This window comes from Lactuca virosa, chromosome 7, assembly GCF_052849685.1.
Source record: "Lactuca virosa cultivar CGN04683 chromosome 7, Lactuca_virosa_CGN04683_v6, whole genome shotgun sequence".
In the NCBI taxonomy this organism is placed as follows: Eukaryota; Viridiplantae; Streptophyta; class Magnoliopsida; order Asterales; family Asteraceae; genus Lactuca; species Lactuca virosa.
The window spans coordinates 263,736,757-263,750,525 of NC_136432.1; the positions used below are offsets into that span (position 1 = coordinate 263,736,757).

General features: G+C 36.0%; 1 protein-coding gene across 1 annotated transcript; it reads right to left on the reverse strand.

Moving 5' to 3' along the window:
- Positions 1-629: 629 nt before the first annotated feature.
- LOC145124189 (ARM repeat superfamily protein) lies at positions 630-8,810 on the reverse strand. Its single transcript, XM_079059446.1, has 17 exons — positions 8,637-8,810; positions 7,631-7,863; positions 7,206-7,383; positions 6,829-7,113; positions 6,661-6,750; positions 5,671-6,135; positions 5,471-5,578; positions 5,252-5,382; positions 5,037-5,163; positions 4,013-4,355; positions 3,245-3,678; positions 2,879-3,058; positions 2,634-2,792; positions 2,461-2,535; positions 1,757-1,984; positions 1,466-1,684; positions 630-1,364 (listed from the first exon to the last, which is right to left on the reverse strand). Exons 2-17 carry the CDS (start codon positions 7,804-7,806, stop codon positions 759-761), a joined length of 3,804 nt encoding a protein of 1,267 aa, XP_078915572.1. The 5' UTR covers positions 7,807-7,863; positions 8,637-8,810; the 3' UTR covers positions 630-758.
- Positions 8,811-13,769: the final 4,959 nt, after the last annotated feature.

The following is a 13,769-nucleotide window of genomic DNA, read 5'->3' on the forward strand; positions in this document are numbered from 1 at the left end:
AATTACATCATATAAAAATTAAAAAGTAATAAAGTGATGTTATGCTTCAAATGTTTTTAGATAAAAAATAGAGAATGAAAATATTTAATTTTGTATTGTAGTTTGAATATTTTAAATAAATGCTAGATAACAAAAATTATTTATATATTTAAAAACATATATAATAACAAAGTTATGAAAAAAGATTGCCGAAAATATAAAAAGAAAAAAATGCGAAAGTAGCATTGTAATATTTCAAATCGTCTTTATGTAAAATTTCACAAATAGTCCTTAAGCAAGTTTTACAAAATAACAGAAATAGTCCTTATCCAGAATTGTCAATTCATCTGACGGGCATCCACAATAAATACCATTTGTGTGTAAGATTTGCTCTGTAAGAACCATGTCAAGGAAAAAATATTTCATAAGAACCATTTTAGAGAAAAAATATAAAGCTAAAAACCATTCATTAAATTTTTTCTAAATTAAAAAGGATAAACAGAGTTTAGTTTTTGTTAAACAGCAAATCAAGAAAAAAAAACGCCATATCTACAATTTTGAAAAGGTTTGAACCATATCAAAAGAAAACAAGACCATAGGGATCACTTTTGCAATTTTGTCTATAATTTACTAGCTTACTAAATACAAAATTTAAAAAAAAAATAAAATAAAATAAAAAATACTATTGGCTATCAATTTTGTCATAACCTCTATCTATGTATCAATTAGTTGTTATTTACATGGGATAACACTTAAACAACTGAAAAGATGCTGAAATCTTACGAGTACAAATTCTTAAAAACAAATTCCACAGCAGAAAAATCAATGTCAAAACCATAGCTCTGGCCACCATATTGCACATAAAGATAGGACTTGGAAGACAAAGGTGGTGGCAAAACCTCGGGTACAGGAACAGGTGGTGAAAAAATTTCCCTCTTTTTGGAGTAATAAACGTCAGCCAAAAGGAGCCAAATAAGATCAGAATCAATTGAGGCAAGTCCTCTAAGGGCATTCACAGATGCATCAAGAAGCCCAACAACACCACTACACGCAATCCCCACCACAACCCCACTCACTTTCTTAATCACAGATTCCAATGCCGAAGCACTCTTTCTGTTCCCGGATATCTCAGCTATCATCTCCAGCACCGCCACCTGGACCTTCAAATCTGAAATCTCAGCCCTTGGATCATCATCACCCCTTCTGTATGGAAGTAGTACAAGTCTTGGTTCTTTAGATTTAAGATTCATGGGCTTTTTCTCAAATGGGGATGCACTTAAAAGTTTCCATAAGTGGGGCCCATCGGTATGGAATCGACGTGAAAAGAAATCGCCTCCACAGATTTGCACCACTCTACTCATCACACCAGCACACCTTCTGGTCGTCTGTATGTATTATTACCAAATACCAGCCAATCAGATGCTGACAAGTAAGTGTCTGGTTTGTTGCAAGAAAAGAATACATAACATAACATAACATAAGTTACCAGTGGATTCCCATTTCGTATACAGGCAATCAGGAAGGGCCAGATTTTATTCATTGCTGGGAGTAATCTGTTTTCTTGAGTTGCATCATCGTTTTCTGCCTCAAGAGTATCTGCAAGATCATGGAGTGAATTTGATTGTAAAGCTTCTGTAAGGACCTCTCTCGTTTTCATCTCATGCCTATATGATTCTTCCACTCCAGCAAGTGCAATGATTCCATCCTGAAAACATATTTAATATTTTGCAAGTGAAAACAAACTAAAAAAAAAAATGATTAATGATTTTACTTTTACCTCGACTATCTCCAAGGCTACCAAACATGCTGTTTGCTTGATGGAAGTAAGCAGAGGAGTAGCAGCTGTGATACATGAACTAGAAATAGAGCCAACAGTTTGTCTGTAGCTTTTGGAGTCCTTCAATTTGAAAAAGATCTCCTCCCATTCGCCCTTCTTATATATCTCTGCTTCACAGGGCAGTGAACAAGCCTCAAGCTTTGAAGCCTTTCCAATTTCTGCCACCGCCTATACAGTAGTAATTTTCATTATTAAACAAACATTTCAACAGAATAAATAGCCTAGTGTTTGCCATGCAGTTGCAGAATGAAAATATGCTGTTTGTTTGCATTTGCAATATAGGAATGATTTCTATTCCATAGAGTAGAGGGGTGTTGTTTTCTTTTCATCACTTGATGGAATGTAATGATATATATTATAATTTATATAATTTTAATAACTACTTTTTGTAAAAATATTCTAAAATTATATAAACTTTTTTATTATAATTTTATTTTTGTAAATAACTTTTTAAAGTGACGAGTAAACTTTTTTTTACTACTTGAAATACGTATTTGTATTCGTATTCGTATAGTATAAACATTAGAATTCAGGTTATTCAAAGATAAGAATTTTTTATGTCATTTACTTTTGCAACTGTAGCATGATATTTGAATGACTGATTCCATTCCAACATGATAACAGAATGTAACAATGCTTATTACCCTCAAGAAGGAGATGGTAAGCTGAGGGTGGTGATGCCTGCCAAGAATCTCAAGTTCCTTTGAAATAGAACGCATCTGTGGAAATTTGTCATGTTATTGTTAAGTTAAACACAAGAAAGAAAGATGGATGATGACATAATAAAATAAACAAATGTTTTTGAGGGTAAACATACTGGCTCCTCCATCAAGGGTAAGATTTTGTGGGCCACGCCTATGTAGGACAGAATGGCAGCAAGAACACTTGGAACATGAGGATTAAGATCCAGATGACGAAGCTGCCTGCATATGGAGTCGATTACATAGTCTGAATTTGCCAAAACTAAGTGCCCAACCTACAAAAAAAAAAAAAAAGTTAGTCATGGAAACCAAACTCAAACTCAAACTCATTCAAATAAATTCAACTTGAGGCTGCTGTTACCGTTGGATAGCCGGATGTAGCTGAAATCACATGTAAGACAGCATCCGATGCACGCCTGACTTGGAAGTTTGAACAGATGAGATTCTCCAGTAACACGTAAAGAGATGAATGAAGAAACCCACTTGACACAAAATCACTCTTAAGGCACACATCAAAGATGCCTATCCCATCAATTATAACCTGTTACAATCAAACTCAAAATCATACATACTATTCAACTGATATAAATTATAATATATATATCAGGCTTGTTGGCTTGTTGGCTTAACGAATAAGTGAAAAAGAAAGAATCATACAATACATAGCTGTCAGGATTAAGTGCTTAAATCATTAAGCCCATTAAGTGAATATGAAACAGCCTCGTACCTGGTGCAGCATTGCATTATCATGAAAAAAGTGCACATTAACATCGGATTGCTGTAATGGAAGATTCCATATTTCAGGAGATAGATATTCATGCAAAATAGAACCGATGCACTCGATTAACTGACTCCTTGTATCCTTTGTTAGAGAAACATTCCAACCACCCACATTATCTTTTACATACTCTGAGCTGTTGGATTTGTGAAACTTTGTTTTCAAATTATGAATAGCTTTGTCAGATAAACCAAACATCATCTCGTTCAAGATGCATGCAGCTGTAGTAGCTTGTCTTACTAGCTTCCCTGAATTAGGCCTTTTATACCAACACTCCCAGCTCTCTTTTATGTATTCCTTGTTTCGAACATCAGCAATCAATGTACGCAAGTAGCTCAGTGGAATATCTTTGATAATTGATAAGTTCCCCCCACTTTGAGAGCCTGAAAAAATAAATAAAAATTAAAAAAGATTAGTTTAAGGAGCTGTGGTTGTTTCTTTTTTCCCCGTTAAGTCCTATATGGGTGAAGTGGCTGAATGGGTAATGATGTATTTCTAGAATAGATCAAGTGGTTTATATTCTACAACAAACAATTTTGGTGTGAGAGAGAGGAGTCAGGAGGAAAAAAGAAAGAAGAAAGTCAAATAGATTTTAAAAGCCAGCGAGACTTTTGGTTTAACCTGTCAAGTCAAAAAGAAAAAGAATAAAAAACCATGTATAGCTATTAAATCAAAAGGAAACAAGTTGTAAGAAAAGAAAAGTATGTGAAGGATAACCTGCAATAAGAGAGAAGCTAGCAAGTCTTAGGATCCCTGCGAGTGCATGGTAAAGTTGTTTGTGAGTGCCTGAAGAAGAAAACCAAGGTGGCATACGTGGAAGATCATATTCATTTTGTATCTTGAAAGTGTTGTTGGGATCTTCATAATTAGACTCCTTTTTCTCATTTGAAAAGAAACTGGTAGCTTTCATCTCAGTTATAGACCGCAAGTACCCAACTGATGATGATGATGATGATGATGATGATGATCTCTCTAAAAGCAGCTTGTCCAAAGAACCAGAAAATACCACATTTTGGCTCAAACAAAGAGTGAGGGTATCAAAGAACCGAGCAGCTGTCACCTATAATATATATTATATCATCATCATCATTCAGAAGTAGCATTTTATTTCTTTTGAAAAAAAATAATAATAATAAACAATTTGATGAATTGTGTGTTTATGTACTTCTACCATGTATATATTAATATAAGGTTTAAAAAGATACAATATATTTGAGATATTTTTAATTTTGTATTTACGAATCTGAGTTTTTAATAATGGGTATGCTATGCTTCAAAGCTTAATAACTTAAAGGATAATCAAAGCTATGGAATGGCTTCGCAGTGATAACTTGAAGAATGATCAAATCCTTCTGCTAGATCGATTAAAGATTATCAAGTATTTTTTTAAGAATCACTTGACTTTGATTCTGAAAATGCTCAAGGCCAAATATGCTATGGTTTATATATTATTAATATTATGATCAGTTTAAATAATTAAAACCAACCATATTTGTATCATTATTTATGCTATAGTGATCAATAATTTTTATAAGTTATAACAGATTTTAAATATAAATTCATTTGTTATTCAATATTATTTTAAGTAGAAGGGTAAATCGGTCATTAATTAACATCCAGACACTTCATTCAGTTGAAAAGAGAAACCGATACAACAGTTAATGTGAAATAAATAAATAAATAAAGTCATTAGTCATGTCATAAAGCCTTGATTTATTTATAAAAGATGTTAAAAACATACAGGAGATTGGAGAAGATGATCTCTAACAAGTTGGGGACCGGAATAGTAAATCAATACAAGCAATTTTTGGCAATGTGAATGGGACTGCTCCCCTCCAATCATCACCTCTGGAAGCTTTTCAAAGAGCCTGTTATGTTATATATATTATATGTCATTACTCATTACATTTCTTGAGATAAATTATTTATATTATTGAAACAAAATAGAACAAGGACCTGTTAAATATATCAACAAGATCACGTTCGATGTGATGCTTCCCACTTGATGAGAATAAATTTCCAAGAAACATCTGTGCAGCTGATGACACCTCTTCATCTTCATCAGAAACTAAAGCACATAAGCATTCCTGCATTTTACAGTTAGATATTTGAGAACTACACATACATAGATAAAAACTAATAATAATAAAAATGATGATGATTTTTTAATCTCACCAGAAGCATTAGCCTGCTGCCCTTCAGTGTGCGACTGCATGTTGACAAGAGTCCCTGTATAGCAGCCATGGTCCCAAGTCTGACCTTCTTGGCTGGATGAACACATAGCTAAAAATAACATAAATATATATATATGAAGTCAAACATTTTGAAAGAAGTTGACAGCCAATCCATTAAATAGTCATAATATCTGAACTTACGTGTGGAAATGCTGAGGACAATAATTTATTCACATGAGAAGAAGTTGTAGCAATCCAATCTTTTGTACGTTCCACATACAAAGATTTCGTATGTCCATTCCCTTTGAAGCCAGATTGCGATGGAGTATTAGTATTACTATTGATTATCACCTCTTGGGTTGTTGACTTTATTGCTACAATTTGACCCTGATCTTGCTTTTTCCCAGGAAAACGGCGAAGCTCCTCTAGAAATGATAGTGGAGACTTATTTGTATTTATATCAATGTCATCATCAACAAGACTTGATAAATTCGCATCGTCTTGAAGAACTATGATGAGAAACTCGGTCAAAGCTCTAAGTGCTTGGTCCATAGCTTCCATACTTCCAGCAGCCCCAGTAATCATTGTTTTTGAGACATGCAAAACTTTTCCAATTTGACTAACAACACCAGGTAAAAAGAAAGCTAGTTCATCAGCTCTACCAACCTGCATTCAAATGAAAACTACATGATCAAAAATAAGCTTGGTCAAGCAAGTGAAATTGATTTAACTCCGGTTATTGAGAATAATTGACTATGGTAACATTAAGAAACAAGACTTTCATGCTGATCAATCTTTAATTGTTGTATTGAACTGACTAGTTATCCAAATTCAAATCTAGCTTCAATGATTCATTTCTTAGTATAGATAAATATTTAATTACTGTAAGGGAAGTTGGCTCTCACAGACCAAATTATTGGCGAAATGTTCTCAACTTGTTAGGGTATTTATTGTGTGTTTTCAAAGATGCATTTGGTGTATGAATACGATAGCATTGACAAGCTTCTTTTCAGTATGCTTGTTTTCTTCTTGAAAAGATTCGTATTATTTGGTTAAAATTATCAATGAATTTTGAAAACCATATCCATATCATGGAAATGATTGTTTGGGTCATTTTAGTTGGATGGAAAGGAATGACCAAATAGGTGATGGAATACAAAACAATCTTGTGCTTGCTTATAACTTACCTACCTTAGCAACAAGAATGCGAAGAGTCATGAAGGCTTCTACACGAAGCTTAGAACTGCCTACATGGCCCCGCCCTGCCTCAGCATCTGCAGCCTATGCAAAACATCCAAGATTAAGTTTCAAATCTATATAAATTGGCAACACAAGAAGAAATATAAGTACCTAACCTACTTTCAATAAAAGTGACAGCCAGTGTCCAACAGTGACGATTGCAGACTGAGAACGAAGGAATGAAAGTAAACATTCCTCGGGGTTTGCTTCCAGGAATGATCTTTTCTCTAAAAGCAGAGGCAGAGGCAGAGGCAGGCGGTTGCAATTGCAAGACTTGTTGGAGCACAAACATGAACCAAGAAGCATTGCCTTAAAACACCTAATAACTCCTTCACGAAACTCCTCTGATGCCTCAGATGGTGAGAGCAACGCCGCATTAGTCAAATTTTTCAATACTACAACCATCTGCAAAAGCAATACAAGTATACTTGAACAAAATTTCTTGAGGTGTGTATTGGAATAAGAAAATGCAAGCAGAAGGTTAAACTTCATTACACCTGTTCCACGGATCCTAGATGACACTTGATTAGAAGCTCCTCAAAACATTGAAGCACGTCTTCTGCCACGACATCACTTATTTTAGGAGGCTTTTCTTTTAACTTGTCATTTAATGCCAATGGAGATCTGCAGTTTACTGCAGCTTCCAACAGAAGCAGCAGGGGAAGCAAAGTATAGCTGAAAAGATAACAGAAACTGTTACTGTATGAATCTTACACACAACCAGTGAGTGTACTTGGGAAATCAACAGTTATTTGAGTAAAAAATAACCAGTGATATTGAAATATGAAAGGAAACTCCTGTTCACCTCAATGGCATAAGATTTATGTAACCTAAACTTTATATGAGATTCAAAAATTAATGGTTTTAAAGAGCAATAAGCAAGGACTGAGAAAACACAGCAGAAGTAGAAATCAAAACATACTCCAAGAAAGGCTGGAGGGCATGAGGAGGAGAACGCCGTATGAAGTGAAGAAGATGAGAGATGCTGCCTTTGTTCTTGTTGTTGTTGTTAGGGTTTCTGAGGAGTCCCAGCAGTTCCAAGCAGTACCCCTTTAGTTCAGAAAACCCACCACCTTCCTCTCCTTCCGGAATCATCATCCTCAACAACAACTGGTTTTGTGAATATAATTATCGTCCACAACTGCTATCTCCACCCTGAAGCAGGAGATGTATTTGGATGTTAGCAGGGAATAAAATGATAAACCACTTTTTAACTTATCGCTTATTAGCTTACAGTGGTGTCAAAATGGAGTAAGTTTTTAAAAAGTGTTTTCATTAGCTTTTTTGAAGTCAAAAAAGCTATAAGCTGATAAGCACTTTTTAGTGTTTTGGCAAAAAAAAAAAAAGACCAAAAAAAGGCTTCTTTTTACATCTTAACATTCAAAAACAACCCGCCTAACAGAAAACATGCATCTATTGTCCATTCCAAAGTAACCAACATCAAAATTCAAAAGTTAAAAGTTGAAACATGTAATTGATCAGTGAAAACATGCATATAAAGAAAGTAAATGATCAAACAACTTGCTTGCAATCTGATTTCTAATCTTTTGGTTATTCTAAGCATCTGATTTCTATCCTTCTATTAACTTTGACCGCTTTTTTCATAATCAAAACTTTGGTTCCTAAGAAATCCAAGCCATAAGACTGAACAAATCAAGACACTTCATAATCTGAGAAATCTAGACGAACATGGATTATTGACATCAATCGATGAACCCAAACAACAAACAATTAGAAACATGAGCAAGAAACACGAGTTCTGTAAACGAACAACCAAAAATAGCAAAAGGCATCATCACGAACGACATTCATAACCTTGAAATTGGTATCAATATTGTCGATTTCAAAAGAAAGCAGAAAAAAAAAAAAAAAAAAAAAAAAAAAAAAAAAAAGGAAGAACGAAAGCAAAAAAGGGAAAGTTTTCGAACCTGTAGCTGTGGGGTGCGAAGGTCTCCAGCCGGTGGCTTCACAGGGGAGGCGATGGCATACGGTGGCGAGCAGGGGAGGAGTCGACGTGAGGGGCAGACGCCAGAGGCGTTGATGGAGTCCTAAGTGTAAACACTATGTGTTTGTCTTTGAAGCGTAAGGTTTTATCAGGTTAAAGGTATTGAACTCGATTTACTTCATTTGTGAAAGTGAAAATGACTTTAGGTGGACTTAAAGGCACAGTTTAATATAGTTTAGGAGTAGGTTAGATTTGCCGTTTCAAAAAAAATGATCTTTGACCCGTTCAAAATATACCATTCAATTTTATTTTATTTTATAAAAAATACCATTAATACGTGTTTGGTGTACACATTTTACCATTGGCAACCGGATACAAGAGGTAATCCCGGTATTTTGTAATTAAAAATAAAAAAACGGGTGATGTGGAAATTGGATATGTATACGTGGCTATTACACCCAATTATGTATGATTACATGGTAGTAATCATCCGTCTCCCATGTAAACACTCTCAAAATCAAAATGGTCGGTGGAAATTAGGGTTTTTATAACCAAAATCTTTGACCCGTTCAAAATATACCATTCAATTTTATTTTATTTTATAAAAAATACCATTAATACGTGTTTGGTGTACACATTTTACCATTGGCAACCGGATACAAGAGGTAATCCCGGTATTTTGTAATTAAAAATAAAAAAACGGGTGATGTGGAAATTGGATATGTATACGTGGCTATTACACCCAATTATGTATGATTACATGGTAGTAATCATCCGTCTCCCATGTAAACACTCTCAAAATCAAAATGGTCGGTGGAAATTAGGGTTTTTATAACCAAACATTTTGTCGGGGGTTTTCTCATACAGTCGAAGCTTTCTTTGAGAAATTGAGGATGGTTGGTCCATCTAATGCAAAAAGGATCAACTTTTATTCAAGTAGATGTTTATTACCAGGGAATATTTACCCCCAAACCTCTTATCTACTACCTAAGCAATTATCGCGGTCAAAAATATAATAGCGATCACCGGCCGCTATTTGAAATCGCGGTTTTCGCGGCGGTATAGCGGTGATATAGCATTTTTTTTATATTATTTAAAATTTATATATATTAGAGTATTAATCAGTAAATCTTACTTTAAAGTTCAACCCAATCCAGTTAATTAGTTAATCAGTAAATCATAATTCACATATCATATTTAGTTAATCATATTTCACATATCATAATTAGTTAATCATACTTCACAGATCGGTTACCAATGCCCCAGTTAATCATACTTTAACATAATTAACAAGAAAACATATGCAATACTTACTATTTTATCGTACTTTAACACAATTACAGTCATCAAATAAAATGATTAAGCAATTTGATAGTTAATCATAATGTAGTACTTCAAGTTTTCAACACAATTAGCAAGATAACACATACATGGTTTCAATGGAAGTCATGACAGTCACAAAATTACAATTTTATTCAATGGAATGATACAAAAGTTTTGGTTTTAGCTAAGAAAAAACAATTTTATTCAATGGAATGTCACAAAAAAATGTTTTTTTTTAGGTAAAATAGCCCAAAAGTGGAATTTATTCAAATAGCGGTTATAGCGCGGTTATAGCGCCGTTATAGCGGTGACCATAATCGCGGTAAATAGCGGTAAATCGCGGCGCTAATAGCGCCACTGCTATTCTAAACCGCTGTTTTCAAATATCGTTTCCTTACCTCCGCTAACCGCTATAGCGCCGCTATACCACCGCTATAGCGCCGCTATTGACTACATAGTCTACTACATGCATCTAAACACTTCAATTACAGATGTCGATTTTGGTGGATTAAATTTTAAGGAGTTCATTTATATTCTTGAAGATGTCACAAAGGGGAAGTGTCCTGATGTCTACTACTGTCTTGCGCATAAGTCATTGGGTGATGGGTTGAGACCACTGACAAATGATGATGACTACACGAGTTTCTTGATGCTGCAAATGGTAATGAGGGGAAGATTAATGTATATGGTGATCACTACAATGAACCGGTATTTGACTGGATAGAGGAAGAAAAAGAAGAAGAAGGTGTTGACTGTTGATAGTGAAAGCTCTGATGAAGATAAGGACTCGGTCATGTCTGATGCTATATCTTTTGATCATGAACCCGATGAAGAGGTAATACCATTGACTAAGTCTGATGATCCCTTTCTTAACCATATTAGTGTTATCCCTAGAGATGATTTTAATGATGAGGATGATGATTCAGATAATGGAACCAAACAAGCCCCAGTTTATCCTTTTCATGACACAACTCAAAAATGGGATACATTGCAACCCATCCTTGGTATGAGGTTTTGTAACCCTCAAGAACTTAAACAACTTGTATCAAACTATGCAGTGGCAAACGATTATAACATTTGGTACGAAAAAAATGATAAAACTAGGTTTCTAGTCATGTGTTGTAAAACTAGTGAAGGAAAGGCAACATGTTCTTTTAGACTATGGGCTACTTGGATAAGCAGTGAAAAATCATTCCAAATTAAGTCCTTAATTAATGAGCATAATTGTGCTAGAACCTTCAAGTTTGGGTCGGTTGTGAAATACTCATGGATAGGGAAACATTGTTGTTAATGATATTTTAGAAAATCCCAAAATGAGTTGTAGGGAAATGAGGGATAAAGTTGGGGAAATTTTCAATGTGAAGGTTAGTGTTAGATAATGCAGGAATGCAAAGAAGTTTGCACTTAATGAGATTGAAGGCAGTTTAAACACACATTGTCGCCATGGTTTATACAACATGAACTAAGTCCATTGTCGCCATGGTTTATACAACAGGAACTAAGTCCATAGTCGCCAGGGTTTATACAGCAGGCACTAAGTCCATAGTCGTCAGGGTTTATCTCGTTTATTGACAGCATTATTTCAGGGAGTCCACCCGCAATACATGTCAATGGGTTTTTAGAGTACACCGGGTGAACACATCGTTCACAACACCTACAGGTTGCGAGCCTGCTAGTGTTCCACCGGACCGTCTAGAATAGTCCGTGGTTGTCAACCATACTCTATTAGATGACGGGGCCATCGCTTCGTTCATCGCTCGGCTCATCACTTCTCACTATTTTATATCATCGCTCATCATTCATCTCATCTTTCATCGCTCATCATTTATCTCATCTCTAATCTACCCATCTTTTACCCAACATATTTTGTAGATATAAAATACATATACAGTTTAAATCATTTAAAACATGTATAAATTCATTCATCCAGCATAGACAACAAGTATTCAAATAGTATGCACATATAGTGTAACATCCCAAATTTCGAGACCAAAAATTTCACTTTTAATTAAGTAATCATGTAAAATCATTTATCGAACATTGCAAATGTTATATTAATTCATAAAACCATTACGTCGTGTCTCAAAAACATATCATCGGATAATAATAATAATAATAATAATAATAATAATAATAATAATAATAATAATAATAATAATAATAATCAGAGTACAATCCCAGAAACTCAATGCGGAAATCATGCGTGAGTGTGATGTGCCGCTACCGCGCCGGCTCCTTCCCCTTCACTGAAGAGGTACCTGAAACAAAACTGAAAGCTTTAAGCACGAAGCTTAGTGAGTTCCCCCATCATACCATATACCATACAATAACATACTGTCAGACAATTTTGGGGTGCCTGAGTACCCAGGTCAAGCCATTCTGGGGTGCTTGACTTACCCAGGTCAAGCCATTCTGGGGTGTTTGACTTACCCGTCGGTCTATTTCTTCCGACTACCGGGGACTATTTCACCCCCTACTGCTACCACGTAATAATATAACACATATATTGCCATGCAATTCTGGGGTGCCTGACTACCCAGGTCAAGCCGTTATGGGGTGCTTGACTTACCCGTCGGTCCTTACGACCGACACCCGAGGACTATTTCACCTCCTACTACTACCACATAATATCATAGCATACTGTCAGACAATTCTGGGGTGCCCGACCTACCCTTCGGTCCTAACGACCGAACTTGGGGACTATTCTCCCCCTACTACCACTATCACATATAACATACCATGCTAGCACATAAACATATCAGGTAGTAGCAAACCTAGATGAATATCACAAAGACAATCATCTAACATACAATTCCTACTGGTGGGCCGGCATTGTGGCCGTAGACCCACCGCTACTGGAAGGTAACTCACCTCGATGTCGCGTAGTGTTTGCACTGATCTCGATGTGGAAATCGACTCTCCCCGACTCTTCAATCCCTACACGACAACTCTTCCAAGTTATCAACTCATACTCATACTCGCAACCCTTACAAGGGTCAACCCAAACCCAATCAATATCCAAGTCAAATCCATAGTCAAAGTCAACTTTGGTCAAAGTCAACATCCGGTTGACTCGACTCGCCGAGTTGGCCCGCCAACTCGTCGAGTCCCCATAACCACAAAATGTCATAAACCCGCTCCTACCGTCGAGTCTAGCAAGAGTTCGACGAGTTCGCCTTCCACAACACATCGGACAATCTTCAAACGACTCGCCGAGTTCGTTCTTGAACTCACCGAGTTCATCTTCATTCATAAGAACATGTTCAGTCTATGACTCGCCGAGTTCCTCCTGAACTCGCCGAGTTCCTCCTGAACTCGCCGAGTCCGTCTTCATAAGTTGGGAGATTGCCTTGGACTCGCCGAGTCTGTTCATACACTCGTCGAGTCCCATGAGTTCCAGGTCCAAAACAAACCGCTATCAGGCTGAGTGTTCCTTCCACTCAACCAAAACCATTTCCAGGAGACACTTTGGGGGAAAAAGCGTCCTGACTCTCCGAGTCACCTAAGTGACTCGTCGATTCCCTCTTTGTCCAAAACTATACAGTCGATTTCAGTGGGACTTAATGCATCCCAATCATAGATCTGACCTCCTAGGGTCGCTTTTATACGTAAAGTTATGAACTTGATGTCCATGCATGGGGTTTTTGGCTCAAAAGGCTATAAAATGGGGTTTATATGACTCATGGGTCTCCCATGGCCATAAAGTTGGCACCTTTATACCATGGGAACCCTCAATGGTTCCAGATCTGAAGCACAACCCACATATACAAGCAAAACAGAACATAGCTTCTCA

Excerpts from the sequence above, each read along its gene's own strand:
- LOC145124189 (XM_079059446.1), bottom strand. The coding sequence starts at position 7,806 with ATGATGATTCCGGAAGGAGAGGAAGGTGGTGGGTTTTCTGAACTAAAG. Across the intron at positions 7,114-7,205 it reads ATCTAGGATCCGTGGAACAG|ATGGTTGTAGTATTGAAAAA; the intron begins GTGTAATGAAGT and ends TTGCTTTTGCAG. Across the intron at positions 1,365-1,465 it reads TACGAAATGGGAATCCACTG|ACGACCAGAAGGTGTGCTGG; the intron begins GTAACTTATGTT and ends TAATACATACAG.